General features: G+C 45.4%; 1 protein-coding gene and 1 pseudogene across 8 annotated transcripts in view; one reads left to right on the forward strand and one right to left on the reverse strand.

Moving 5' to 3' along the window:
- fgf13 (fibroblast growth factor 13) overlaps nucleotides 1-27,936 on the forward strand; it is a 312,099-nt gene that overhangs the window by 209,494 nt on the left and 74,669 nt on the right. For 7 of the 8 annotated variants that reach the window (XM_033030312.1, XM_033030310.1, XM_033030313.1 and 4 more), the window contains one exon: nucleotides 19,956-20,066. In XM_033030312.1, coding sequence (XP_032886203.1) covers nucleotides 19,956-20,066 — 111 coding nt within the window. Of the gene's footprint in view, nucleotides 1-15,071; nucleotides 15,908-19,955; nucleotides 20,067-27,936 lie in introns of those variants that run through there. The other variant, XM_033030315.1, reaches the window with a different exon arrangement.
- On the reverse strand, nucleotides 10,383-10,495 carry LOC116979435 (annotated as a pseudogene).

The raw sequence follows: 27,936 nt of genomic DNA on the forward strand, positions 1-27,936 counted from the left end.
CCTTCTAGATGAACTAACACTTGCAATTCTATCTATCTAGTACATGGTCACAGAAGTCTATCTATCTAGTACATGGTTACAGAGTCACAGAAAACCGTCCTTTCAAACCTCTTTAAATATTTCCCTCTTGTTTTAAACCTACATATTTCATTTCAGCCTCATCCACCCTTGGAAAAGGACTCTGACTATCTCCTCTGTCTATGCCCCTCATAATTTAGCAAACCTCTGTCATATCTTATCCTGCTACACTTGAGTGAGAAGAATCTCAGCCTATCCAACCCCTCATTGTAACTAATATCCTCCATTCCAGGCAACATCCCGGTGAATCTCTTTGACTCAAACAGTAAAAGAGTTATAAAATAATACAGCACGGAAGCAGGCCCTTCAGTCCAACACTTCCTCCTCACCCTTTCTGGCTCCAACCCATCCTCTCTGTGGTATGGGGACCTTGGTGCTTCCAATGTTGTCTCTTCTATCATGGAGAATTCAAGTGCAGACTATGTGATTGTTTTACAGATATATCTATATTCAGTCAGCACCAGGGACAGTGAATTTGGAGTATGGCATGCAGTTCTGGTCGCCCTGTTACAAGAACGATGGTGAGGCTTTGCAGAGGGTGCAGAGGAAGCTTACCAGAATGCTGCAACAAAGAATTGCAGATGCTGGTTAATGCACAAAAGGACACAAGTGCTGGAGTAACTCAGCGGGTCTGGAAGCATCCCTGGAGAACATGAATAGGCGATGTTTTGGGTCAAGATTAGAGCATTTCAGATATAGGGAGAGGCTGAATAGATAGATTGGTTTCCCTAAAATGCCAGATGTTGAGGGGAGACTTGATATAAAAATTATGAGAGGCATGGATAAGGTAGACAATCAGTACATTTTTCCCAGGGTGGAAATATCTAACACTAGAGGGCATAGCTACTGTATAAGGTGAGATGGGAACATTTTAAAGGAGACTAGACTGTGGGACCTGTTGGGTCCCAGCTTCACACGGGAGGGCTGGTCCCCCAATGCAATATTCCACCTCTCCACCAATTCCAATATACACACACACACACATAGACTCACACACACACACACACACACACACACATGGACTCAAACACACACACACACCCCCACCCACATACATACACCCTCCACCTCACACACATACACTCACACACACACTCACACACTCACTCACTCACACACACACACTCTTACACACATACACTCACACACACACATACACTCACACACTCACTAACTCACACACTCACACACACACTCACTCACACACACACACATACACTCACACACACACACATACACTCACACAGACATACAGTCACACATGCACACACACACACACACACTCTCACACACACACACACACACACACACACACACACACGCTTACACACACATACACTCACACACGCACTCACACACATACACTCACACACACATACACTCACACACACACACTCACACACACATACACACACACACACCATATATAAAACAGCAAACTCTCTTGAATCTACTCACATGGCTGAGCGCGGTCTCTCCACTGTGGGGGCTTCCGCAGTCAGTGGCAATTCCTCAGTCAGCGTGACCTCTGCATTTACCGGATATTAAGCAATCAGAGCGATCTCTGGACTCACCGTAAATTATGCAATCAGCGCGACCTGTCCACTAAGCGGAAGTCACGAAATGAGCGGGACTTTTGGGCTAAACACAGTCGGACCTAATAAATATTTATTCCTTCCAAACACAGTCGGACCTAATAAAGCATTTATTCCTTCCAAACACAGTCAGACCCAATAAAGCATTGCAGTTTCAAGCACAGACAGGGCAGCAGGCGAAACAACTCATGGCATTGTAATTTCATTTCATTTCCAATTAAGCATTGCACTTTCAAGCACAGGCAGGGCAGCAGGCAAAACAACTCATGGCATTGTCATTCAGGGCTAACACATCATTTATTGCAAGTCCTTTGCAGACACACTGTTCAGTTGATTCACAGCTTAGAATGACAGTCGTGGCCTCTCCCTCGCGATCTTGCAGAGTGACTGACTCACGTCCAGGCATCCGGGGTTTTATAGTCCTGCCTCCCCGGAAGGGGCATTACATTCATCACGGTGATTGACAGGCGGGAGGACCAATCAGCTGATCTCCAGGTTTTTTAAACACTCATAACTTTTTTATTTTTCACCGATGGGAAAATCCTCAGGACTGGCTCAGTGGAGGAGGACTGTGAGTAAGATGGCCAAATATCACAGTGCTACAGGATAGCGTTTTTTCTAAAATCAATATACAGCGCAGATAGGAAGTGGTCAAGATGAGACTTTTAATTATATAGATGTGCGGGGCAAGTGTTTTACACAGAGAATAATGGATGCCTGGAATGCATTACCAGGGGTGGTGGTGGGGGCAGATATGATAGTGCTGTTTAAGAGGCTTTTGGATAAGCACGGAAGTGCAGGAAATAGAGGGATATGGATCATGTACAGACAGATGAAATCATTTTACAGTAGCTTGGCATCCTGATCGGCACAAACAAAGGGCCTGTTCTTGTCCTGTACTGTTCTTTGTTCTATGTCCCTGTTTTGATTCCCATCATCTCCTCCTATGTACACCTCTCCCAGCTGTGATTCACCAGCCTTTGCCACCCACCGCTACCACCAGCCTTTGCCACCAGCTCTACTTGTAACAATCAATCTCTCGTGGTCTCTGGATATTTACTTTACCCTTTCCAACCCTTGCACCTCTCTGCAAAGTAACACATATATTTTACTGGTATGATTGAGAAGTAATTGACCTGAAATATTACTTCCTTCCACATCTGATGCCTGGCCTGCTGAGTATTTACAGAATTTTCATTTTGCTTGCATTGAATTGTCCGCCTCAATGTAATGAAACATCACAAAGAACTTCAGGGGTGCATCGTCGATTGGTAAACATGAGAAAATATTAAAGTGGGTGATGGCCAGAAGTTGGGCAGAGACACAAATTCTCAGAGGAAAAAGGACATGCACAATGCTCAATACTCACAATGCACACACAATGCACACACTCACAATGCACACTCATAATGCACACTCACAGTGCAAACACTCACAATGCACACACTGGCAACACACACACTGGCAACACACACAATACGCGCACACTCACAGTACATGCACACTCCCAATGCACACTCAGTGTACACACTCACAATGCGCATGCACACTCACCATGCACACACTCAATGCACACATTCACAATGCACACACACATAATGCACATTCACTATGCACACGCACAAGAGCGGAACTCGCTATCAAAACATGGAGGGGACCGGGAACACAATTTTTGGCGGCCACACGCGCATGCGCACACTCACACACATTCACAAGGCTTCGGAGGCTCAATCCAGCGCTAAATGCAGCTCAACTCTGCCTGTCTCACCGGGTTAACTACAGCCCTGTCTGGACTGATGGGATACCAGCGCTGCTTCTCCACGCTGGCTATATTTCCCGCATGTCCAGGAAGGCTGTAGGCTCACCTGGCGGGACAGGCAGCGTTAACTGGGTTTAGCGCTGTTTCTCTGCGCTGGCCCATCTGATTCCCGACCAAAGATTCTATAGCGGAGGATCTTTGCTGCCGACCTCTCTGGCCACCCGCGGGGGGGGGGGGGGGGGAGAGACTCGGGTGGGGACAGGACAGCGCCGGAGACCCGGCCGGGATCGATCCTGGTTGGGGATGAGGCGCAGGTCTGTGCCACGTCTCCCTCCTCCAATCACCGCGCTCTATCCTCAGTCCACCCCCCCCCACTCCTCCCTCCTCCAATTATCGCGCTGAAACATGTCCCGCCCCCATTGCCTGCTGACCGACGTCTCTTTCGTCCAATCGGCGCCCTCGATCAATAGTCCCACCCCCCACTGTCTCGCGGAAAGCGGAGATTTCACCGGGTTTTAAAATCCGGATTACAAAAACTTGGGGGGGAATGTCCCCCACCTCTCAAAACATGGAGGGGACGTGTCCCGTCTGGCCCCCCTGGGTTTTCCGCCCCTGCGCACAGTGTGTGCACACAACGCACATGTACAATGCACACACACAATGCACACACTCATAATCCACACACACTCACAATGCACACACACTGACAATCCACACACTCACAATGGAACAATCAACATGGGGATGAACAGGCTTCCCGATTCAGGGAAAGGCACTCCAAGAATGTTTAGGCTTGAGAAAGCGACAGGGGAAGGGAGGAGTGAGACTACAGAGGGATTTAAAAACAAGGAAAGGATATTATAAAGTATTGAGTTATTATTTTATGATATAATAAATAATTTCTTTGGCACCTTAAATGGATTTATGATGTAATTGAGTCTCAATTCAAGCATTTAAAAACACATGGATCATTCTTGGAATGAAGAATTCTTGTTTCTGCCATTCCTAGTTTATTCATGAAGAGCACTTTTCTTTGCTTTTTACATTGCATAAATATTGTATAAGAGCAACATTGGTGCTTTCTATTTATTAAGATGAGACTGCTGATGATATTTGACTTAAGTGACCATGGTTTGGAGATGCACTGTAGCATTGAATTCTACGTGGGCCCAGTCTATTTTCACATCAATTATATTTGAATACCTTGCTGTCTTGATGGAAACTTCAATTGTGGAACTTTGTTTGAATTAACAGCAAACAGGGCTGTTCTGCTCGTGATGTCCGTCCAGTTCATTGCAGAGTCATTTCACTTTCTGTTGCTTCCACTTCTTTCTGTTCCATAGAATTCTCTGTCAAACATTACTAACATGACAGGTCTCTGGATACCACTTGCAAGGACGGAGGTTCTTCACATTGGTTCTGTCTGAGTTTGTGAGAGTGTTGCAAATTGAGAGTGAGGTTTTTAGACAGGCACATGTATATGCAGGGAATGGATATGGATCATGGGCAGGTAGAGGAGATTGGGTTAATTTGGCATCACTTTCAAGGGCCTGTTCCTGTGCTGTACTGTTTAGTTAAGTTCAGTTGAGAGACACAGCATGGAAACAGGCTCCAGGGGGGTAAATTTCGCCTACCCAGGGGGTAAATTTGTTGATTCTGGATTTGTACATATTTTTTCTCATTGACTGACTGTGTTTGGTTCTGGTATACCGGTATCTGTTCATCATTAGTTGTTCATAAATAAGTGAAATAACATTGTTATGTGCTATTAAAGTTACCAGGGGTAGAGGGGAAGAAAAAGGTTGGGAACTCCTGCTCTTTAGCCCACCGAGTCCACGACGACCATCGACCTCCCGTTCACACTAGTTCTAAGTTGTTCCACTTTCTCATCCACTCCCTAGGCACCAGGAACAATTTATAGAGGGCCAATTAACTTGCAAAGCCTCATATCTTTGGGATGTGGGAGGAAACAGGAGCACCCGGAGGAAACCCACCCAGTCACAGGGAGAATGTGCAAACTCCACACAGGCAGCACCCGAGGTCAGGATTGAACCAGGTCTAAGGCGCTGTGAGGCAGCAGCTCTACCAGTTGCGCCACTGTGCCACACTTTTATGAACCTGTGCTTATATTCCATGGCTGCCTTGGTGGAATTCGAACCTCTGCATCTTAGGCAATGGCCCAGCACCCTGGTTGCTGGTCCAGTAACTTAACTACTATGCTATTGTATCCTTTGACCTTAATTACCTGAACCTATTCTATGTATATCGACCATTTCTATGATGCCTGTTCACTTCTCATGTTGATGTATTCTGTTTATAATATCAATGACTATCAGCTGCAGCCCAGTGGATTGCATTGTGATCACAGATTCAAGCACCAGTCTAGGTGGTTACAGTACTGAGAGATTGCTGCATCATATGGTCTTCCCTCTGAGGTTTATGCCTAAAGTTTCATGTCCAGTAAATAGTTGAGGAGGTTCTCACAGTGTCCATGCCAACACTTATCTAATAAACAACGGCACAACAGGAACATCACCTGAAGGCCACAATGTGTTTTGGGGTGGCTTCTGACTGTGCGTTGGCTCCTTCATGATTGAATGGCAGAATAGACTCAAAGGGTCGAATGGCCAAATTCTGCTCCTATGACATATGAACATCTTGCAAGTGGCTTACAGTTCATTGTCCATGAAGCGAGTCAAGATGCTGGAGTAGTTAATTGTCATATGAACTAACAATGGAACAAGGAAATTCTTACTTGCCATGCACAGATAATATATAGTTGAAAACAATCAAGAAATTAATAACTCCCAAACTAGTGTAAAACCACATAGTGGAACCAAAGATAGTCCATAGTTCTTGGTTGTGGTTAGTGCTGTGTAGTGTTCAAGAGCCTGGTAGTTGTTGGGAGGAAGCTGCTCTTGAACATGGTGGACACGGTTTTCAAGCTCCTGTACTTTCTTCCCAATGGTAGCAGGGAAATTAGTGTGTGGCCAGGGTGGTGTAGGTCTTTGATGATTCTGGGTGCCTTTTTGCACAGCGTCCCCTATAGATCCCTTTGATGGTGGGGAGGTCAGTACCCATGATCAACTGGGCAGTGTCTGCCACTCTCTGTAATCTCCTTCATTCCTGGTCATTTGAGTCGCCGTTACTGGCCCTGTGGTTTATGAATGCAGAGAGCATAAATGGTCTCCTATTTCCAGCGTTCCTGATACTGGACTTTCACCGTATTATCTTCAACATTTACATTTGTTGTCCCAAGATTATTAAGGGTTTGGACACGCTAGAGGCAGGAAACATGTTCCCGATTATGGGGAAGTCCAGAACCAGGGGCCACAGTTTAAGAATAAGGGGTAAGCCATTTAGAACGGAGATGAAGAAATATTTTTTCACACAGAAAGTTGTGAGTCTGTGGAATTTTCTGCCTCGGAGGGCGGTGGAGGCCGGTTCTCTGGATACTTTCAAGAGAGAGTTAGATAGAGCTCTTAAAGATAGCGGAGTCAAGGAATATGGGGAGAAGGCAGGAACGGGGTTTGTCTTTTTGCACAAAGTCCGCGAGCATTGCCACTTTTCATTTCACTGCACATCTCGTATGTGTATGTGACGAATAGACTTGACTTGACTTGACTTGACTTGATTGTGGATGATCAGCCATAATCACATTGAATGGCGGTGCTGGCTCGAAGGGTCAAATGGCCTACTCCTGCGCCTATTGTCTATTTTCTATTGTGAAATAAAATTAATTGTGTATTTACCAAAGAAAGTGTTGAACCTGTGTGTGCACTGATGAATGAAAGCCCTACTCCTTCCTCTCTTTAGTGAATTATGAGGTCTCTGCTTAAAACAGAAGCCCATTGATTTTTGCCTGTTATTCTCAGGCCTGTATTTTCAGCAGGATTGTTGTTATTTCAGGTTGATATCATTGATTCAGACCATCAATCAAACTGATCCAATTTATTTTTAAACAGATCGCTGTCTTACAGTTACAGCACACTCGAAAGGGATACAACACCAATAAGTTAATTGTGTTCTTGAATCACTTGCTGGGAGATCCATATCATTTGGGGAAGTGCTCCATCATTGACCATTCATTGGTTGTTTGCTCTCAGGGGAAGTCTTCCCAACTTTGAGCAATTTCCCATTTAAAGTCAAAGAGTCAAAGATTCAAATATTCATAGTCATCAAGCCATAGTCATGGAGTCCTAGAGTCAGAATCCGGCATAGAGTCAGAATCAAAATGTCACAGAGTCAGAGTCACAGAGTCACAGTCAAAGAATCAAATATTCATAGTCGTCGAGGCCTAGAGTCAGAGTCAGTGTCATAGACTCAGTTTCATAGTCAAAGAGTCATAATCAAAGAGTCAAAGTGATTGTGTCATAGAATAGTAAGATTAAACGAGAACTTACCAGTTCGAAGTTTGATCTGTATTTTATGAGGAGTAACGTTGAGGGAATACATGAAGAACCCGCCACTACGCACGTGTGTCATTCTTCAAAGCAGCGGAGTGAATCACAGATACGTGTAATGACTTAAGCATAGTAAGATTAGAGAAAAGATACCAGTTGTGTTTATGATCAAGGGTGGGAGCGGAGGGCATGTATTCCCTCAACGTTACTCCTCATAAAATACAGATCAAACTTCGAACTGGTAAGTTCTCGTTTAATCTTACTATTTTACTTCGGAGTCACGTGAGTGACTACATGAAGATTTCAAAGCTCTGTGATTCAAGCCGTGGAACGAGTCCATCATCACGTCTGCCTTGGTTTTGGGGAGAATAGTGATAACATATTAAACATCAATACGATATATATAAATAACCATAAAGTTAATAATAATTGATAGCCCCTGTTTTTTGGGGTAAATTATGGTACAGAAACTTAACAATGTTTCTGAAAAATTCCAGTTTCCATTACTGGTTAGTTATAATCCTTAGAATGTTCTTTCCGATGGCCATCCTGCAGTCCTGAGGATTTTATCCATAGGAACCTCCAATTTAAATGCTGCCGACGTTGCTGCAGCCTGGTGGAGTGAGATTTTAACCCAGTTAGTGTTTACACCAACTTATGTCAATACTATGTTAGCCATTTAGCTGGCCTGGCCTGTTATTCTTTAATGAGGCTGTCTGTCGTTGATGAGAAGTTCCTCTTCTGTGCCACTTATGGTCTGGGTTTGTTCCATGTATATTTGTAGATGTCTCACAACAGTCAATCATCTGTAGGGTAGGCTCTAAAAAATGTTATTTTAAGGCTTGCTGACCCCTGTCTGTTTAGTTCCCTAATTCCTGAATATAGAAGTGTAAGTTGCCAGGTGAACTGGTCAAGGTATCCAGCCTTAATTTGGTAGGGACTGAGTCCTTAGTGCCGTGACCTAAGCCATCAGCATGACAGTTTTGTAAAATGTCAAAAACTGTAATGACAGCGCTGTGGCTGGAGCCCAGTTCTTTAACAACGTTAAGACGATGCTGATGTCCCATATTTGGGAATACCTGGTCTTTGGGGAATTCTCATAAAAAGTGTCCCTCATAAGCTGTTGTTCCGTTCTCTTGCCATAGGTAAGTAGATGGGCCACTTCTGGCACAGTTGATGTCACTAATACTAAGCCCCTGTAGGTTAACAAAGCTTCCAAACAGGCTGGATGATGTATTATGGTTGCAACACATCTCCCATTAGTTTATGTATTTTAGACATTGTCTTTAGGTTGATTGTCTGTGGCCCGCTGTGATCATGTCCATTGCTCTGGCTGTCTGTTTTGGATGGTGCTGCATGGTTCTAATCTCATTCCCTAATACCACCTAGAACCATGGTTGGGTAGGTCAGTCGGGTACTATTAAAAACACCAGACGCAGAGTCTCGTAGTATTTCCCTTAGTACCCCCCCCCCCCCCCCCCCCCGATGAGGTTGCCAAATTGTGTTGGCCAGATTGTTACATGATGTAGATTCCATTTCACCCATGTGGTTGATATGTGCTACCACAGTAGTGTTGTTAATTTATAATCTAATAAGCTGTTTAATATATTCCAGAGCAACATGACTTTAGGCCATGAAAAAACACCCAACATTTCCAGGTAGTTATGCCCAGTGTTAGTAATAATGATGCTTGCTGTGTATTCCATCTTCCTCCACAGCTGGAGATGGAATTGGTAACACACCATCCTAGTGCATAGTATCCATATGTAGGACCATAGACTGGTTGCTGACAATGATAGGATTGGAGCAATGCCCAATGTTATCTTTTCACCATTTAGTTCCAATATGGCTTCTGTATGGCTTCATCATTCTATTGAAATGATCACCATTAATTTTAAGAGCTCATATTTTGGCCCTCTGTAAATCTTTATAATGTAAGGGTCTGAATTATGTGGCTGGAAACCATATGTTGCCAATATTCTTGCTACCAGTCTGATGGATGGTTTATCCTCATGTCAATGATTTTGCTGTATGCCTCTATTAAGGTTGTAACCTCTGTTGGCAAAGTTACTGACATGAGGAACTGAGTTAATGGTGAACCCCAAATAATCCCTTTAGTTTGAAGGCTTTAATTTTGATTTAATTGGATGGATAATGATCCTAGTTTCCAAATAATTGTTAAGTGGCTGTTACCGTTTGTTCAGCCCGTCCTAAGTTTCCACACAATTAGTATGTCATCCAAAGAAGCCATTACCATTGTGTGGCTGGTTGTCATATTTTGTAAATAACCTAGGTGCTAATGTAAACACATTAGGTAGTGCTCTATACTGCTAGAACTGAGCCATCCAATTAGATAAAAATAACGTCCGTGGTCACCTGTTATGGGTACTGAAATTGTAAGCATCGTTTGAATCAATGCTTGCCATTTTCGTTCTTAAAACGAATATACTTAACAATAGAAAAGGTTTCTGTTCTTAAAACGAATATATCGTTTTATTTATTTTTCAATTTTTTCAATTTAAAAAAAACAAACTTTTCTATTTATTTATTTATTTATTTAATTTTATGATATATGGTCCCTAGATAAGGGACATAGCAGACATTTAAACTGATAAGAACAGATATTATACTTGATCTTAGCCAAAAAGCCGAGATCTGATCTATGATTGATGCGTCAAGCGCCATATCCTATTTTGTTAAGAAGGGAATGCGTAGATAATAATTCTTCCCTTGCAATGCAGCTAAAACCCCATCTGTTGCTGATGTCCAGTGTCTGTATCCCATATTACATATTTGGTAATTGGTGATTATGTCTGGATACGAGCAGATCGGCATCTGGTGTTCCATATCGTGTAGAAACATCAGCAAATACTATAGCCCAACTTGGTGTTCTCCTCCAAATTCCTCTCTCGATATATCAGCTGGACTAGAAGATGATGTGTTGTAAAATTCTATTGTGTATCCCCGGATACTGTTTAAGATATGAGTGTCAACAAGTTATTTATTCGATGTCTTCTCGCACAAACCTCCTTGCTTCCTTCTGGTTTTACTGTTTTTTTCTGGATCCCCGAGGCCGTGTGTTGTGTGTGTACATCTCTTCCAGCATAGGGGCGATACCTTTGAGGATGATGTTTGGACGTTTAGATGAGCTCCAGTTTGGCTTCATTGTCCAACTCCTTGACCTTCTAGATAGGTCACCCCCAAATAAAAAGATTTTGCTAGGAGGTTTCGGGTTTACACAGGCCCGCGTCAATCCCGGTTGGATGTAACCAGATGCATAAATTGATTAGTTTAGTACATTCAGGGATTTACAATCCCCAGTGGCAAGTGACAGCTATGGTGTCAGCTAATGTTTGCCCCTGCAGTAGATAGAAAACATATGGTCTATGCTGGCTTCTAACCTGGTTTGTAGATCTTTCCCAGTTAGCTTTACTCACAGCTGTACTGTTGTTCCCCCTGAAACATAGACAGACATTCCCGTGTGACTTCCCAGATGGGAATGGAATGTCAGTAAATTTTTGGACTGCTAAATCCTTCAGTCACAACATAAGTATTCCTGTATTTCTATCAGGAAAGGACCAATAATGCACTCTATGTACTTTGTGACTTAGAAAATGCATCACCTCATTGTTACAGCTCTTACATCTGTTTACCTGTCCAGGGTTTGCCCTAGACTTGACTCCAGCACTCTTCTGACAGAAGAGTCTACTGGGGAGAGAGAAGCATGATTATTGCCCTATAGAAAAGGTGCTGCTTCCTTCTCCCTGAGTCTGTCTTTTCCTCAACCACTTCCCTGTAATAGTAGAAGTGAAATACAGCCCTGTATAAGGTGCTGCTATGGGACTTACCCATTGGAGGATTTCTTCTTGGACCTGCATCGCTGCAAAACGGTATGTTCTCGCAGGTGCAGGCCCCGCAGTGTCAATGCGGTGCAGTGTACACGGTCACTGTGCCGCCGTTATCCCCGTTGGCCTGCGGTGCCCCAAAGCGCGGTGCAGTGCTCACAGCACTGAGCCGCCCGTACTGCCGTTAGCCTGCGGTGCTCCAACGCGGTGCAGTCCCTCGGGGAACTGGCCGCTCGCAACCCGCAGGTATGGCAGTTTTAACGCGGTGCAGTGCTTCCCGCACTGTGCCGCTCCTGCTCCTTGGGTCTGCGGTGCTCCAACGCGGTGCAGTCCTCTCGGGGAGCTGGCCGCTTGCAGCCGCAGGTCTGGCAGTTTTAAACAACGCGGTGCAGTGCTTCCCGCACTGTGCCGCTCCTTCTCCACTGGGGCCTGGGGTGCTCCAACGCGGTCCAGTCCTCTCGGGGAACTGGCCGCTCGCGACCCAAGCCCAGCGGCTCCAACGCGTACTCGGTGCTCTCGGGCACTGACCGCTTGCCGCTATTTTTAGTGCTGTGGAAAAAAACCCCAGCACCTTCCAGCCCCTCGGACCCATGTAGTATAGGTCCGTGGGGCTGTTGTCCGAGCCGTCGGAATGACGGCTCCAGAATGCTCCACCGCTGTCGGCGTCCTGCTGGAGCTGAGGTCGGCTCCGGCTCCCGTTAACGGGAGATAGTGGTGCCCCCGGCCGTTGCTGGCTGCCTGCAGTTCTGCAGACTCTCCCCAGCCAGTTTTCATCAGCCTGCCTGTAAAAAAGGTGAGTCAAGAAACTAAGTTCTCCTACCTTACTTGTTGCAGGTTCAACCCTGCCGTTTGGGAGGAACGTCCTCCCCTCGTAATGACTTGTTCACAATGCGTGTAGCGATAATGACACACGTGCGTAGTGGCGGGTTCTTCATCTAGTCACTCACGTGACTCCGAAGTAAAATTAGAGTTAAAGTCAAAGAGTCCAAGAGTCATGGTCATGGAATCAAAGAGTCGTAGAGTCATGGAGACAAAGAGTCAGAGAGTCAATGAGTCATACAGCACGGAAACAGGCCCTTCAGCCTAACTCGTCCATGCTGACCAAGATGTCCTATTAGTCCCACCTGGCTGCATTTGGCTCATATCCCTCTAAACCTTTCTTATACATGTATCCAAGTGTCTTTTAAAAGCTGGTCAATTAGAAGGGATAATTTCATGAACTGTATCTTTGGTTGCACTATGGACTTTAGTTCTGCATTATTATGGTTACATAATATTACAGTTCTTAATTTATTGTATTATTAATTATTATATATTTGTCTGTGTCTTATTCAGTTTATAGGCCTGTAGATCTGCAGCGTAGGAATTTCATGAATGCATTGCCAGTACATCTGACAATTAAACACTCGACTCTTGAAGTCAGCCAACGTGGAATGATGGTCATAGCTGTTGTTTGAACTCCTGACCTCAATTCATTGACAAATGAGGCCGTGTGCCTTTTATTTCAATTTATTTAGAAAAACGGTAGAAATTGTGGGCTGATATGATGGACTGAGACAGATTAATGGAAATGAATGAATTCAAAATTTGAGGGAATACCAGCAAGATGAAATTCTGTGTAAAGGATTTACACCGAAGGAGAGCAGAGGCCATTTCCACATAGTGTGTTGAGAAGCTGTTGAAGGCACTATCAGAGTCGCTGATTGAAGCAGAGATAACGCTAACGTTTAATAATAGGTTTGAGTAATGATTGAGGAGAGAATAAATGGATGTGGAGAAAGGTGTGCGGAAGGAATTAGGATACTGCCCCTTGGAGGACAATGTGATTCAAAACATAGTTACATTAAAAATTAAATGTTTTTAAACATAAAAATACATATTAGAATGGAAACTGCACAATTTATTAAAGCTCAGATGTTTCCAGAAAGCTGGGCGCGCTGCCTTTGCGGGTCCAGAGATGCTGCCTGGCCCGCTGAGTTACTCCAGTACTTTGTGTATTTTTCATGTAAACCACCATCTGCAGTTCTTTGTTTCTATCTCTGTGTTAGACACAAAATGGTAGAGTAACTCAGCGGGACAGGCAGCATCTATGGATAGAAAGAATGTGTGACGTTTCGGGTCGAGACCCTTCTTCAGACTGAAGGATCTCGACTCGAAACGTCCCCCATCCCTTCTATCCTGCGATGCTGCCAGTGCCGCTGTGTTACTCCAGCATTTTGTGTCTATCTTCGGTGTAAACCAGCATCTGCAGTTCCTTCCTACACATGTTATCCATGTGTTGCGGTAACGGGCTTGTTAAGCTGCAGCAAGTGAGAATTTCATTGTTCCATTGTGGATACATCTGACAATTAAACACTTGTAGAAATAAAGAACTGTAGATGTTGGTTAATAAACAAGTGCAGGAGTAACTCAGCGCGTCAGCTAGCATCTATGGAGAACACGAGTAGGTGACGTTTCAGGCGAGTCTTCAGACTGAAGAAGGGTCTCGACCCGAAGCGTCACTTGTCCATGTTCTCCAGAGATGCTATCGGGCCCACTTCAGCACTTTGTGTTCGTTTAACAATTAAACACCCCGTCTCTCTCTCTCTCTCTCTCTCTCTCCCTCTCTCTCTCTGCAGTATGTGTCAATGATAAGTAGAAAATACTCAGTAAATCAGACAGCATCAGTGGGAAAAGAAACATAGTTCACGATTCGGCTTTATCACCTTACACCCGAAAGGGAAACGTTAAAAGTAAATAAGTTTTTTGTTAATACTGCACGGCACCGGCCATGTGTGTGTGTGTGGGTGACAGGACCACACACTCCAGATCACCGTAGATTAGTTTAAAACGTAAATGCTGCCTTCCTATTAGTGACACAAAGAACTGCAGATGTTGTAATCTTGTGCAAAACACAAAGTACTGGAGCAACCCAGTGGGCCGGGCAGCATCCGTGGAGGGAATAGACCTGCTGAGTTCATCCAGCACTTTGCGTTTTACCATCTTTCCGCTAGATCTTGTTGTGCACTCCGGTCTCAACACTTTGCGTTATCATGTAAAAACCCTCTGATTTTTGAAGCCCTTTTGAAGAATCGCCCTTTATACTTCTCAGCTTCTGGGAGACCAGGCCAACACCTCTACACCCAAAGATCCACAAACCTCTTCTGCACTCTCGCCACGACCCTCCCAGGTGTAAGCAGAGTGGAAGGTTTAATATTAGGGAGCGACGCTGGCCTCTGTCGGTTTGGTTCTGCTGATTTCACTGGGAGCGGGTTGAAGTTGACAGGGCCGCCTCCCGCCTCCGCGGCCAGTGTCCGTAGTCTGAGAGACCCGGAATTAGCGATGGTTTGCATTGATGGCTCGATCCGACCTACTCTCTGGGTGGGAGCGAGCGCTGAGCCGGCGTTGGCCTCAGTCGCAGGCAGGGATGTGTGTACTGCATGGAAATGCCGGGGCTGAGACGCGGGGCACGTTCTGTCTGGCGGGGCGCGCTGTCACACTGGCCAAGTCCCTGAGAGTGAGCAGCCTATCTGGCTCGCTGCCTCTCCGCTCACTCGCAAGCCGAACGGCCGCCACACGTCTGGCGCTGTGACTTTGACGCCAGTACTGCGGTTGGTGTTTACACACGTGTGTGTGTGTGTGAGAAAGAGAGAAGACATTTATTATCGGCTCTGATGAAGACAGACCATCTCGGGCTGGGACTAGACTCCCTGTGAGTGGCGCAGGAGAAGGTGACACTCGCCCAGGGGCAGAGAGAGGGACAGCCAGCCGGCAGCCGCTTGAACAGGTGTTTGGAGAGGAGGGAGCGGCGCAGAGTTGTCTCCGACTTGCCCGACACGACCCGGCGATGGCTCCTTGTCGGTCCAACGCTGTTGAATGGCAGCAAGTCGGCGCCGCTTGCCAGTGAGCGCAACCTCCCGCTACACACTGATGCCGGTTTCATTGGCGAGGACATGGTGACCGGAGGCTTGGAGATTGATTCGCAGACCACAGTCGCTCTCCGCTCGCCGCTCGCCCGAGTTTGAAACTGTGCCCCGTCCGCCCGCTGACCGGTGACCATGGCTGCAGCTATCGCCAGCTCCCTGATCCGGCAGAGGCGGCTAGCCAGGGAGCGCAAGGACCGCGGCTTGCCCACCCGGAGGATCAGCAGCCCGAGTGAAAGCAAAACCATCTGCGAGAAGCACTGGTTCGCCGTCTTTTCCAAAGTCAGGATCTTCGGCTTGAAGAAGCGACGCCGGAGGCGCCCAGGTTTGCATCGCCCCCGACCCCCACGGTGTCTGCCGAGCGCCGGCAATCGCAGAGGGGGACTCCGCCCAGACCCGTGCCCGACCCACCCCCGGGCAGAGTCTGTGCCTGGTGCAGGGGCTCAGTGCTGGCCGCTTGTACCCGGGACTGGCGCGACTATAGCCGTGACCCGGAGAGGAGAGGAGAGGAGAGGGGAGGAGAGGAGAGGAGAGGAGAGGAGAGGAGAGGAGAGGAGAGGAGAGGAGAGGAGAGGAGAGGAGAGGGGAGGGGAGGGGAGGAGAGGAGAGGGGGGGAGAGGAGCGGGGAGGAGAGGGGAGGGGAGGGGAGGGGAGGGGAGGAGAGGAGGGGGAGAACCGGGGCTGTGTTACCCTCCCAAGTGCGGGACTCCAGTCTTTCTAATCCACCCCCACCCCTCCCGGTACCTCGCCGAGAGACCCGCGGCTGCACTCCCGAGGCAGGCGGTCGCCGGTGCTCGATGGACCGGGATAAGGGGTGCGGACAGAGGGGGGGGGGGCCTCTCGGGGGTTACCGGGTCTTGTCCCCAGAGTTACCGCGGGCTCCAGGCAGCGACACCCCCGAGCTTCGCTCCCCGTGCCACCCCGAAGCCGTGACCCCAGAGGAGCCCACACAGGGGTCTCAGAGCAGAAAAGCCTAGTGGTAACGCGGTCGGTTCGCTCACCAGCTGCCGGCAGTTGACGCCGCTACCTCCACGGCTCCAGGGACCCGGCTCAATTCTGACCTCGGGTGCTGCCAGTGTGGAGTTTGCCCGTTCTCCTCCCTGGCCGCCCGAGTTGGTGCTCCGGTTTCCTCCCACGTCCCCAAGACGTGCGGGGTAAGTTAATGATTTGGATTACCCCTCAGTGCAGTTTAGAGAGTCAAAGGGGTCCCGGTGTGTGCGTAGACACAAGGAACTGCAGGTGCTCGTTTACAGCAAAAGGACACAAAGTGCTGGAGTAACTCAGCGGGCCAGGTAGCATCTCCAGAGAACATGGATAGGTGATGTTTCTGGCTCGGACCTTTCTTCAGACCCTTCAGTATGTGAGGGTGATAATAAGTTGCAGGCAAATATAGAGAGAGGGCTGGGACTGATGGATCGCTTCCACTAGACCTGGCAAAGACCAAATAGGCTGAATGTAGAACACAAAATGCTGGAGTAACTCAGTAGGTCAATGGTTCAATGCTTCTTTATCAATGGATGAAGAACCGCTGACCTGCAGAGTTACTCCAGCACTTTGTCAAACAGCATCTGTGGAGGACATGGAGGTCTGGAGGATATGATGAGTTGAAGTGCTCTGTGTCTCTAGTGAGATACGGTGGTAAGCGTCTGTTGCTCACTGGTTCATACTGTCCTCACACCAGTCTGCTCATTAATCTATCGCCCCCGTGGCTGGAAGCTGGGTGGCAACTCAGTGCTTGCCTGCTGAAGAAGATGAACTGATATTCAGTATTTCGTGAATCCAGGATGTAATTCCAGCATGGATGTCTGTTTAAAGTTGGCAAATAAATCCTCTTTCAGTCCACCATGGGTTAAAATAGCACTGAAAGCAGAGTTCTGCTTCTTATGTTCGGGGATGGAGGAGTATTGAAGATTTAATTTGAATCAATGGTGATGAGGAGGGAAGAGTGAACTCTGGTTGGTGAAAAGTACCATAGAACTGTAAAGCATGTGAACAGGCCCTTCGGCCCACCTTGTTCATGCTGACCATTTTGGCATTCTGGACTACTCCCTGCATTTGACCCATAGCCCTCTAAACTCTTCCTGTCGATATATTTGTCTGATTGTCTTTTATGTCATAATTGTATTTGCTTTGGTAGATTCCAGGTATAGTTCCCTGTCTGATGGGATCTCAGGAAGAGTGGACTCATTAGGCGTGGGCACAGGATGGAACTTCTGGCCCACTTTTCGGGTGGTCCTCTTGGCATGGACATGGGGTGTCAACTGTCGCGTTCCAGAATGAGTGCAGACACACTGGCAGAATAGGAAGGCAGTTGACCAATTAGCCGTTTGTTTTTGAAGTTTATATATAAAAACGGTTGAGTGGAATAAATGAGCATTTTATGTGGGAGGAATGTTCTCACCCTGGAATCTTTCCCAGAGGCTGCAGAAGCCCAGTATCAGTATTTATGAATGCAACGATAAAGATGGAGATTGTTAGGCTCCATTTTTATGCTTTGATGAACATTCCCCTGTGGGCTCTGGGCTTCTTATGAAGAAACTGCTACTGATTGAATGCCTGAAAGGTAGGTTTCTCCTGGGAAAAGCATATATTCTAGTAACTTAGCATCCATCAAATGAGAGAACCAGGTGCGTGTTCACTATTAAATATAATGAGGGGTTTCTTCACACCCCCGGGCACTGTTTAAAGAGTGGTCCCTTCACTCCTTTAAAGAGTTACATGATAGGGCACTTAATATCTTCGGCAGAAATTTCAGCCAAATTCAATTGTGTGCGCATTTAGATTTTGTGACCTTTACTGATTCTTCTGCGGAAGATGGGAAGCATATACATTTCAATGCTACAATTCTGTAGATCCACTCCAGTGTGTACCCTGTGTCCTACTTTCACATTCCAGGTATATTGGGCTTTGGAATGGAGAAGAAGAGTGTGAGCTACAGGGAGAGGTTGAGTAGGCTGGGTCTCTATTCCTTGGAGCGCAGGAGGATGAGGGGTGATCTTTTAGAGGTGTACAATATCACGAGAGTAATAGATCGGATAGATGCACAGTCTCTTGCCCTGAGTAGGGGAATTGAGGACCAGATTTTGTCACTAGGGGCGCCGCATTGAAGGCAACCTCTGCCTACAGTCTGTTTGTTTTTCCATTTAAAAATGTTTTAGTTAGTTTTAAAAGTATGTTTCAAGTTCAAGTGAGTTTATTGTCATGTGTCCCTGATAGGACAATGAAATTCTTGTTTTGCTTCAGCACACAGAACATAGTAGGCATTCTCTAGCTTTTCTATGTGTGTGGGGGGTAGCGTAAGGGGGAAACCGTTTCCAAGTCACTTCCTCGTGAGGATGCGACTATTCTCCGAGTCGCGTCCTCGCCCCCCTTCTCGCGGCCTACCACCTGGATTGGCACGGCCTTTCCTGCCGGGGACCGGACCAAAGCTTCAACAGCGGCGGCACAGCGCTGGATACATCGCGGAGCAGGCGATGCCTTACCTGGATCGCCGTTGAAGCTCCGGAGTGTTGGGCCCGCTGCTTCAACATCGGAGCTGTGGTTTGAAGAGCTGGCAGCGCTGACTTCAACATCGCGGAGTCCTGGGGCCCTTTGCCGAGGGCCGCCAGCGTTGAATCTCCGTCCAGCGCGGCCTGTGGACTTCGGGAACCGTGGACTCCGGTAGGAGGTGGCCGATTCGGATGTCCAAGCCGCTGAGGATGTCTTCCAGTCCCGACGTCGGACTTCCATCACCCCGGCGCGCGGGCCTGAACATCGGGATGCCCGTAGTGGCAACAGCGGGGGTTCGGGAGCCCCCCGACCATGGGAGGACAACAGAGGAGGATGACTGAATTTTGGAGCCTTCCCTCACAGTGGGAAACTTTGATCCCGCAGTGTGGGGATGTCTGTGTCAAAAAGACTATCGTGTTCTGTGCTCTTTATTATTCGTATGGTTGTATGGCGACCACACATTTCACCGTACCAATTGGTACATGTGACAAATAAATGTATCTTGTATCTTGTAGAAGAGATAGGTTCAAGGTTAAGGGGAAAAGATACAATAGAAATCTGAGGGATAACTTTCTCACACAAAGGGTGGTGGGTGTATGGATCAAGCTGCCAGATGAGGTAGTTGTGGCAGGGACTATCCCAACGTTTAAGAAACAGTTAGACAGGTGCATGGATAGGACAGGTTTGGAGGGATATGGACCAAGCGCAGGTAGGTGGGACTGGTATAGCTGGGACAGATTGGCCGGTGTTGGCAAGTTGGGCCGAAGGGCCTGTTTCCACACAATATCACTATATGACTATGACTCTGAATGTGTGCTGCAGTGAACTGTGTTTTACTCCCCGTGCCTGCACCCGTCTAATGGAGATTTCACTTTCCATTTCAGAGCCTCAGCTCAAAGGCATCATAACAAAATTGTACAACCGACAAGGCTACCACTTGCAGCTGCAACCCGACGGCGTCATCGATGGAACGAAGGAGGAAGGCAGTAGTTACAGTAAGTGTCACAAGCTTTGTGTGGCCCGGAGTGTCTGCACTCCACCCATTTCTGTTGTTTCATCTCAAAGAATGAAAAGTATTTCTAATGTTGCCTGTCCCTATGATGTGCCTGTGTACCCCATCCTTTACTATAATGGGAGAGTCTAGCATCAGAGGGCATAGCCTCAGAATAAAAGGATGTACTTTCAGAATGAAGTTGGGGAGGAAATTCTTTAGCCAGAGGGTGGTGAATCTGTGGGATTCATTGGAAAATATGGCAGTGGAGGCTATCATTGGGTATTTTTAAAGCAGAATGCTTGATTAGTAATGGCATCAAGGGTTACGGGGAACAGGCAAGAGAATGACGTTGAGAGGGAGAAATAGATCCAGCATGATAGAATAGCAGAGTAGACTCGATGGGCTGAAACATCTAATTATGCTCCTATGTCTTATTTTCTTATGGTCTTATGGTCCTCATAGATTATTTGGATGCCTATGATATATCCCCAGCTGTGCGATCGTTCTTCTCCCCTTTTGTTTCCAAATTGCATTCATTTACCTTCAGCAAAAGGGCTTCCTCTCTCCTCGTTGTCGTAATGGACTCTGATTAATGTTACAAGGCCACCTCCTCTTGTGTATCTGAAGATTGTGTCCAGGATCATTGAGTTGCGAGTCTTATCCACCTCTCAAGCAGGGCTCAAGCAGTGATATCATTTAATTTAATTTAACCTTAAATATTTACTTTTCTGTAGACCTATCCTGTAATTGATCACACTAATGGCCTTTTCACTTATTAGGCTAAAGAATATTATATTATGATCATTATTGTCTGAATGTTCCACCACTTTTACTTTGCTCTAGTTCATGTTCCCTTACTAAGTTCATAAGAAATCTTCCTTGGTAGCTAAAAAGCTTTTTGATACAAATGGTTAGAACACCATTCTTGTGACGTGTTTTACCAATAATACAATCACAAAACGCTGGAATCACTCAGTCAGGCAGCATCTGTGGAGAGAGAAGCAGTTAAAGTTTCAGGTCTGGAACCCGGTGTTACCTACTTCTTTTAAAATGATACAACATGGAAATAGGCCCTTTGGTCCAACTCATCAATGCCGACCAGGGTGTCCCATTGAAGGCTGGTCCTCTTTATCTGGTTTGGTTTATCTAAACCGTTCCTACGCATGTAAAGAAGGGCTCGTCTGGGGTTTGAACGATTGGGGTCCTCTTGCAACTTAGATCATCAGCTGATTGGTCAAAGCCTAGCTTTGGCCAAGTAATCTCAGAAAGCAAATGTAGTATTCTTATGCAAAATTTGAAAGGAAGTTAGATTACGGGGATTGCCGAAAAATCAGAGGAACGGTACCAATTAGGAAACTCCTTCAGAGACCTGGTATGGGTGCACAGTGCCATATATTTTTCTTTCCGTGCAGTAACTTCAGTGACAACTTGGTCAGATGGATAAAACCAGATAGATCATGGTAGCAAAAGTAATTATTTTTTTATTTAAAGGCTTGATATTTAGTTGCTGGATCTAAACTTTCGTCTCAGAAAAGAGGGAACACAACTGAATGCTATTGGAAAAACCAGATTCATTTCAATTGTTCTCATCATCGATTTTTACCCAAATTATACACAATTTCAACGCCTCCATATTGCGCCTTTATCACCATCCTGTCCACCTGAGTTGCCACTGTTAGGGAACTATGCACCTGTTCTCCCAGATCCCTCCATTCTACAACACTCTCCAGGGCTCAACCATTTATTAGTGGACCCAGCGCCGACCACTGCGGCACAGGCCATCACAGGCCTCCAATCGGAGAAACAATCCCTCCACAACTACCCTTTCACTCTTTTCTCCAAGCTAATTTTGAATCCATGTACAAGAAGGAACTGCAGATGCTAGTTTACACCGAAGATAGACACAAAATGCTGGAGTAACTCCGTTTTGTCCCAAAGTTCTGTTTTCGCTCCCCTCCCCCACCTCCCAGACAGAACAGGGATAGAGTTCCCCTGATCGGAACCTTTCGCCCCAAATCCAATATATAATTCTCCAACATTTCAATGGAATCCAAAGAAGGATCCTGACCCATAAACTTTGCCTATACGTTCACTCCAGATATGCTGGATGAGTTACTCCAGCACTTTGTGTTTTATCAAGATTCCAGCATCTCTAGTTCCTTGACCTCTTGTTAATGCTCCTTTTGCTGGTGAAAACTAAACCCCTTTAGCTGAACACTTGATACATTTGACAATGCCCTTTACTCTCCTTAAGCTTCAGACTTAAGGGCTCATAACAAAGCACAAATACTTTGGAATTACCCGAACGATTGTGTGTGGATGTTGATACTCATGGCTGAACAGTTATCGGTTTTATTCAATGACCTAGTTCGGCTAAAATAATAACCAGAGATAGCTATATGGCCAAGTAGAAGATTATCCAGCGATATGTCTTGGAAACACAAATAAGTTATGTTTGGATTTAAGCACAGATGAATAGAAACACATACACAGAAATGAAAACAGCACATTAAAATGCCATTCACAATAGAAGTATTTTCACAAAAATGGAACATTGTAATGATTGGGACCATATGTTAAAAAATATAATACCTGCACAATTTGAATTTTTTATAACAATTAAGGATAGCAAACCAATTGCAATCTTGTTCAGCCTCAGGGTTACAAATGTGAATATTAAGCATTTCTTGTAAATTTCACCGAATTAACACCAATTTCTTTTACTATATTAGCATCAATATTTAAGAGGATATAGACAGACATATCAACAGGCAGGTTTTAATTGGAAAGAGTCCATGTGCAGACAAATAGATACAGACATGAGTTATGACTTTCAGGAAGCATTTGATAAGGTCCCACATAGGATGCTGACATGGATAGACCATTGGTTTGCAGACAGGAAACAAAGAGTAAGGATTCATGGGTCCCTTTCAGAATGGAAGGCAATGACTAGTGGGGTACCGCAAGGCTTGGTGCTGGGACCGCAGCTATTTACAATATACATCAATGATTTAGATGAAGGGGTTCAATGTGACATTAGCAAATTTGCAGATGACACAAAGCTGGATGGCAGTGTGAACTGTGAGGAGGATGCTATGAGGATGCAAGGTGACTTGGACAGGTTGGGTGAGTGGGCGGATGCATGGCAGATGCATTTTAATGTGGATAAATGTGAGGTTATCCACTTTGGTGGCAAAAAGGCAGATTATCTGAATGGTGTCAAGTCGGGAATAGGGGATGTACAAAGAAATCTGGGGGGTTCTTATTCATCATTCACTGAAAGTAAGTATGCAGGTACATCAGACCGTGAAGAAGCATGTTGGCCTTCATAACATGAGGAGTTGAGTATAGGAGCAAAATGGTCCTTCTCCAGTTGTACAGGGCCCTAGTGAGTCCACACCTGGAGTATTGTGTGCAGTTTTGGTCTCCAAATTTGAGGAAGGACATTCTTGCTATTGAGGGAGTGCGGCATAGATTCAGGAGGTTAATACCCGGGATGGCGGGACTCTCATATGATGATGGAATGGAGCGGCTGGGCTTGTATACACTGGAATTTAGAAGGATGAAAGGGTATCTTATTGAAACATATAAGATTATTAAGGGATTGGACATGCTAGAGGCAGGAAACATGTTCCCAATGTTGGGGGAGTCCAGAACCAGGGGCCAAAGTTTAAGAATAAGGAGTAGGCCATTTAGAACGGAGAGGAGGAAAAACCTTTTCACCCAGAGAGTTGTGAATCTGTGCAATTCTCTGCCTCAGAAGGCAGTGGAGGCCAATTCTCTGGATGCTTTCAAGAGAGAGTTAGATAGAGCTCTTAAAGATAGCAGAGTCAGGGGATATGGTGAGAAGGCAGGAATGGGGTACTAATGTGGATGATCAGCCATGGTCACAGTGAATGGCGGTGCTACTCCTGCACCTATTGTCTATTGTCTATTGTCATGATGCAAGAGCCAACACATCAATATATATCCGAATGCATATGATTATATATATATAGGAATATCCCCATATATTCCGATGCTGACCTAAGAAAGGAATGTTCCCATTCTGTACTGTTCTACGTTCTACAGTATGTTTTCAGATAATACCTTTACACAGACACATCCAGTTAGTTATTTAATGTTTTATAGTTGCTGCAATATTTCTGTTAGTGCCATAGAGTTGCATAGCACAGAAACAGCCTCTTCAGCCCATCTTCTCCATGCCAACCAGGATAATATACTGGGTTGGTTCAATTTGCCTGCGTTTGGCCCATCTCCCTCGATACCTTTCTTATCCATACACGTGTCCAATTGTTTTTAAATAATTATAATTAAAAAATACTTCTATAGCATCCTCTGGCAGCTAGTTCCAGATACGGACTAACCTCTGAGTGTAAAAGTTGCCCCAGAGATCCCTCTTAAATCTCTCTCCTTTCACCTACAACCTGTGCTCTCTAGTTTTAGATTCCTCTCCCACAGGGAAAAGACTGTGAACCTTCACTTTATCCGTGCCCCTCATGATCTTGTACACCTCAATAAGATTACCCCCTCAGCCCCCTTCACTCCAAAGAAAAATCAGCCTATCCATCCTCTCTCTATAACTCAAGCCCACAAGCCCAGGTAACATGCTGGGGGGTCTCTTCTGCATCCTCTCCAAATAATGTCCTTTCTATGGCTGGGTGAGCAGAACTGCACACAGTACTCCAAGTGTGGTCTCACCAATGACTTGTGGAGCTGCATTATGGTGTCCCAATGTTTGTAGTCAACCAGGAAGGCAAGCATGCCATAAGCCTTCATCACCATCCTATCCACCCGAGTCGCCACTGTTCTCCCAGATCCCTCTGTTCTACAACACTCTCCAGGGCTCAACCATTTACTGTGTAAGTCCTGCCATGGTTTGACATACCAAAGTGCAACAACATACTTGGCCAAGTTAAGTTTCATTTGGAAATTCCTTGGACCACCTTTCCTTTTTTTTAATTAAAAAAACCCAACATTTATTAGAAGTAAGTACAATACAGTGGCACCTTTTTTTCAGGTGCCAAATATAAGTTAACATGATACATTCTCTGTACAACTTCATTTATTATTTTTTTAAAGAGAGAAATGAGAAAGAAAGAGATAATAGAGAGTAGAGAAACGTGTAGTGTGTATAAAAAAAGAAAGAGAAATAAGAAAGAAGAAAGAGCAGGAGAGAGATTAGCAAATAGGCGATAGGAGATGAGTTTTTATATTGTTGATCATCTTTCACCCAGACTTGAAACAATTGATTTTTACGATACTGTTGCACCACATGAATCCAATAAGTCAATAAATGGAGACCAACTCGTTAAGAATTGGTCTTGTTTATCTATTAGGAGGAGTCGCATTTCATCAAGGTGTGCTGTGTCCAATATATTTATAATCCACATTTTGAGCGTTGGTATAGTTGTATTTTTCCAAAATTTAAGTATGAGTTTTTTTGCTATTATTAACCCATAATTACAAAATGAATTTTGGCATATGTTTAATTTGTTCCAGTCTCCCATTACTCCAAATATAATCATTTCAGTATTAGGGGACCACCTTTCCAACTGATTAAGATCCTATGCATACTTGGATATCAAGTCAAGTCAAGTCAAGTTTATTTGTCACATACACATACGAGATGTGCAGAGAAATGAAAGTGGCAATGCCAAACAACCAAACAAACTATAAACACAATCATAACACACATATTATTTTACATAATAAATAATGTAAGGAAAAACGTTCAGTAGAGTTAGTCCCTGGTGAGATAGGCGTTTACAGTCCGAATGGCCTCTGGGAAGAAACTCCTTCTCAACCTCTCCGTTCTCACCGCATGGCAACGGAGGTGTTTGCCTGACCGTAGCAGCTGGAACAGTCCGTTGCAGGGGTGGAAGGGGTCTCTCATGATATTGTTGGCTCTGGAGTTGCACCTCCTGATGTATAGTTCCTGCAGGGGGGCAAGTGAAGTTCCCATAGTGCATTCGGCCGAACGCACTACTCTCTGCAGAGCCTTCTTGTCCTTGGCAGAGCAATTCCCAAACCAGATGGTAATGTTCCTGGACAAGATGCTTTCCACCGCCGCTGCATAGAAGCACTGGAGGATCCTCGGAGACACTCTGAATTTCCTCAATTGCCTGAGGTGGTAAAGGCGCTGCCTTGCCTTACTCACGAGTGCTGAGGCGTGTGATGCCCATGTCATATCCTCGGAGATGTGGACTCCCAGATATTTAAAACAGTTCACCCTATCCACAGGATCCCCATTTATCCTCAATGGAGTGTACGTCCTCGGATGATGTGCCCTCCTAAAGTCTATGATCAGCTCCTTTGTTTTTTTTGATGTTCAAGAGGAGGCTGTTATCCTGGCACCAGAGTGCTAGACCAGCCACCTCCTCCCGGTAGGCCTTCTCGTCGTTGTCTGAGATCAGGCCCACCACCACAGTGTCATCAGCAAACTTAATTATTGAGTTGGAGCTGAACCTAGCCACACAGTCATGTGTGTACAGGGATTACAATAGGTGGCTGAGGACGCAACCCTGGGGCGATCCTGTGCTCAGGGTGAGGGACTTCGATGTATTCCCTCCCGTCTTGACTACCTGGGGCCTGGCGGTGAGAAAGTCCAGGACCCAGACACACAGGGAGGTGTTGAGCCCCAATTCCATTAGCTTCTCGGCCAGTCTGGTGGGGACTATCCTTCCTCAATGTCCTTTATACCACCAATGTAATGGGTATTTACTAGCAGTATTAACTATATTGTCATCCAAATGGTTAATATAGATAACAAACAACAGTGGACCCAGCGCCAACCACTGCGGCACATCACTCGTCACAGGCCTCCAATCGGAGAAGCAATCCCTCCACAACTACCCTTTCACTCTTTTCTCCAAGCTAATTTTGAATCCATGTGCATGAAGGAACTGCAGCTGCTAGTTTACACCGAAGATAGACACAAAATGCTGGAGTAACTCAGTGGATCAGACAGCATCTCTGGAGAAAGGGAATAGGTGATGTTTCGGGTTGAGACCCTTCATCAGACCGAAAGATCTCGGCCTGAAACGTTACCTATTCCTTTTCTCCAGAAATACTGCCCAACCCGCTGAATTACTCTATCATTTTGTATCTGTCTTCAATTTTGAATCCATTTAGTTAACTCGCCTTGATTTCCACACGCTCAAACCTTCCAGACAAGCATATCATTCAAGACCTTGTCAATGGCCTTGCTAAAGCCCCACGTAGACACCATCCACTGCTTTTCCCTCATCAATCTACTTGGTGACAACTTCAGAAAATCCTATCAGATTTGTAAGTTGCAATTTCTCATACATAGCGCCACATTGACTATCCCTAATCAGTCCATGCCTATGCAAATGCTGCTAGATCCTGAGTTCCCTCCAACAACATATCCGCCTGTTGTTGCTAGACCAATATCCGTTTAAAAAAAATGTCACATTTTATTTGGAAGAAAATTTCTCACCTTCATTCCAAATCTCTGAATAATAAAATAACTTGATTAAACTCACGGAATTGGTAGATGAAATTGTCCTTGGCACATCAGTGGCATCATTCTTTATGTCAGTACACCTGGCCTCTCAAGGCTGAGTAATTGTAAGAGTTCCACAGACGTATCTGGGCACATTTACAAGGATGGTTAATCCTCTGATCTCTCGCTGAGAGGATTGTTCTTACTAAACAAGATATGACACTTTCTTCCAAGAATGCATAAATAAATATAAAACCAGAGGCTAAACCTTAGATATTCATTTCTAAAATCAAATTTTGTTCCCGAAGAACAAAACTAAATTCTCTGCGCTATTGAAATATGTTGATCTGGACTAGTGAATGATTAGAGTGAATGGTTTATGATCGAAATGGGAGGGATGGAG

Source organism: Amblyraja radiata, chromosome 12 (genome assembly GCF_010909765.2).
Source record: "Amblyraja radiata isolate CabotCenter1 chromosome 12, sAmbRad1.1.pri, whole genome shotgun sequence".
Classification (NCBI taxonomy): Eukaryota; Metazoa; Chordata; class Chondrichthyes; order Rajiformes; family Rajidae; genus Amblyraja; species Amblyraja radiata.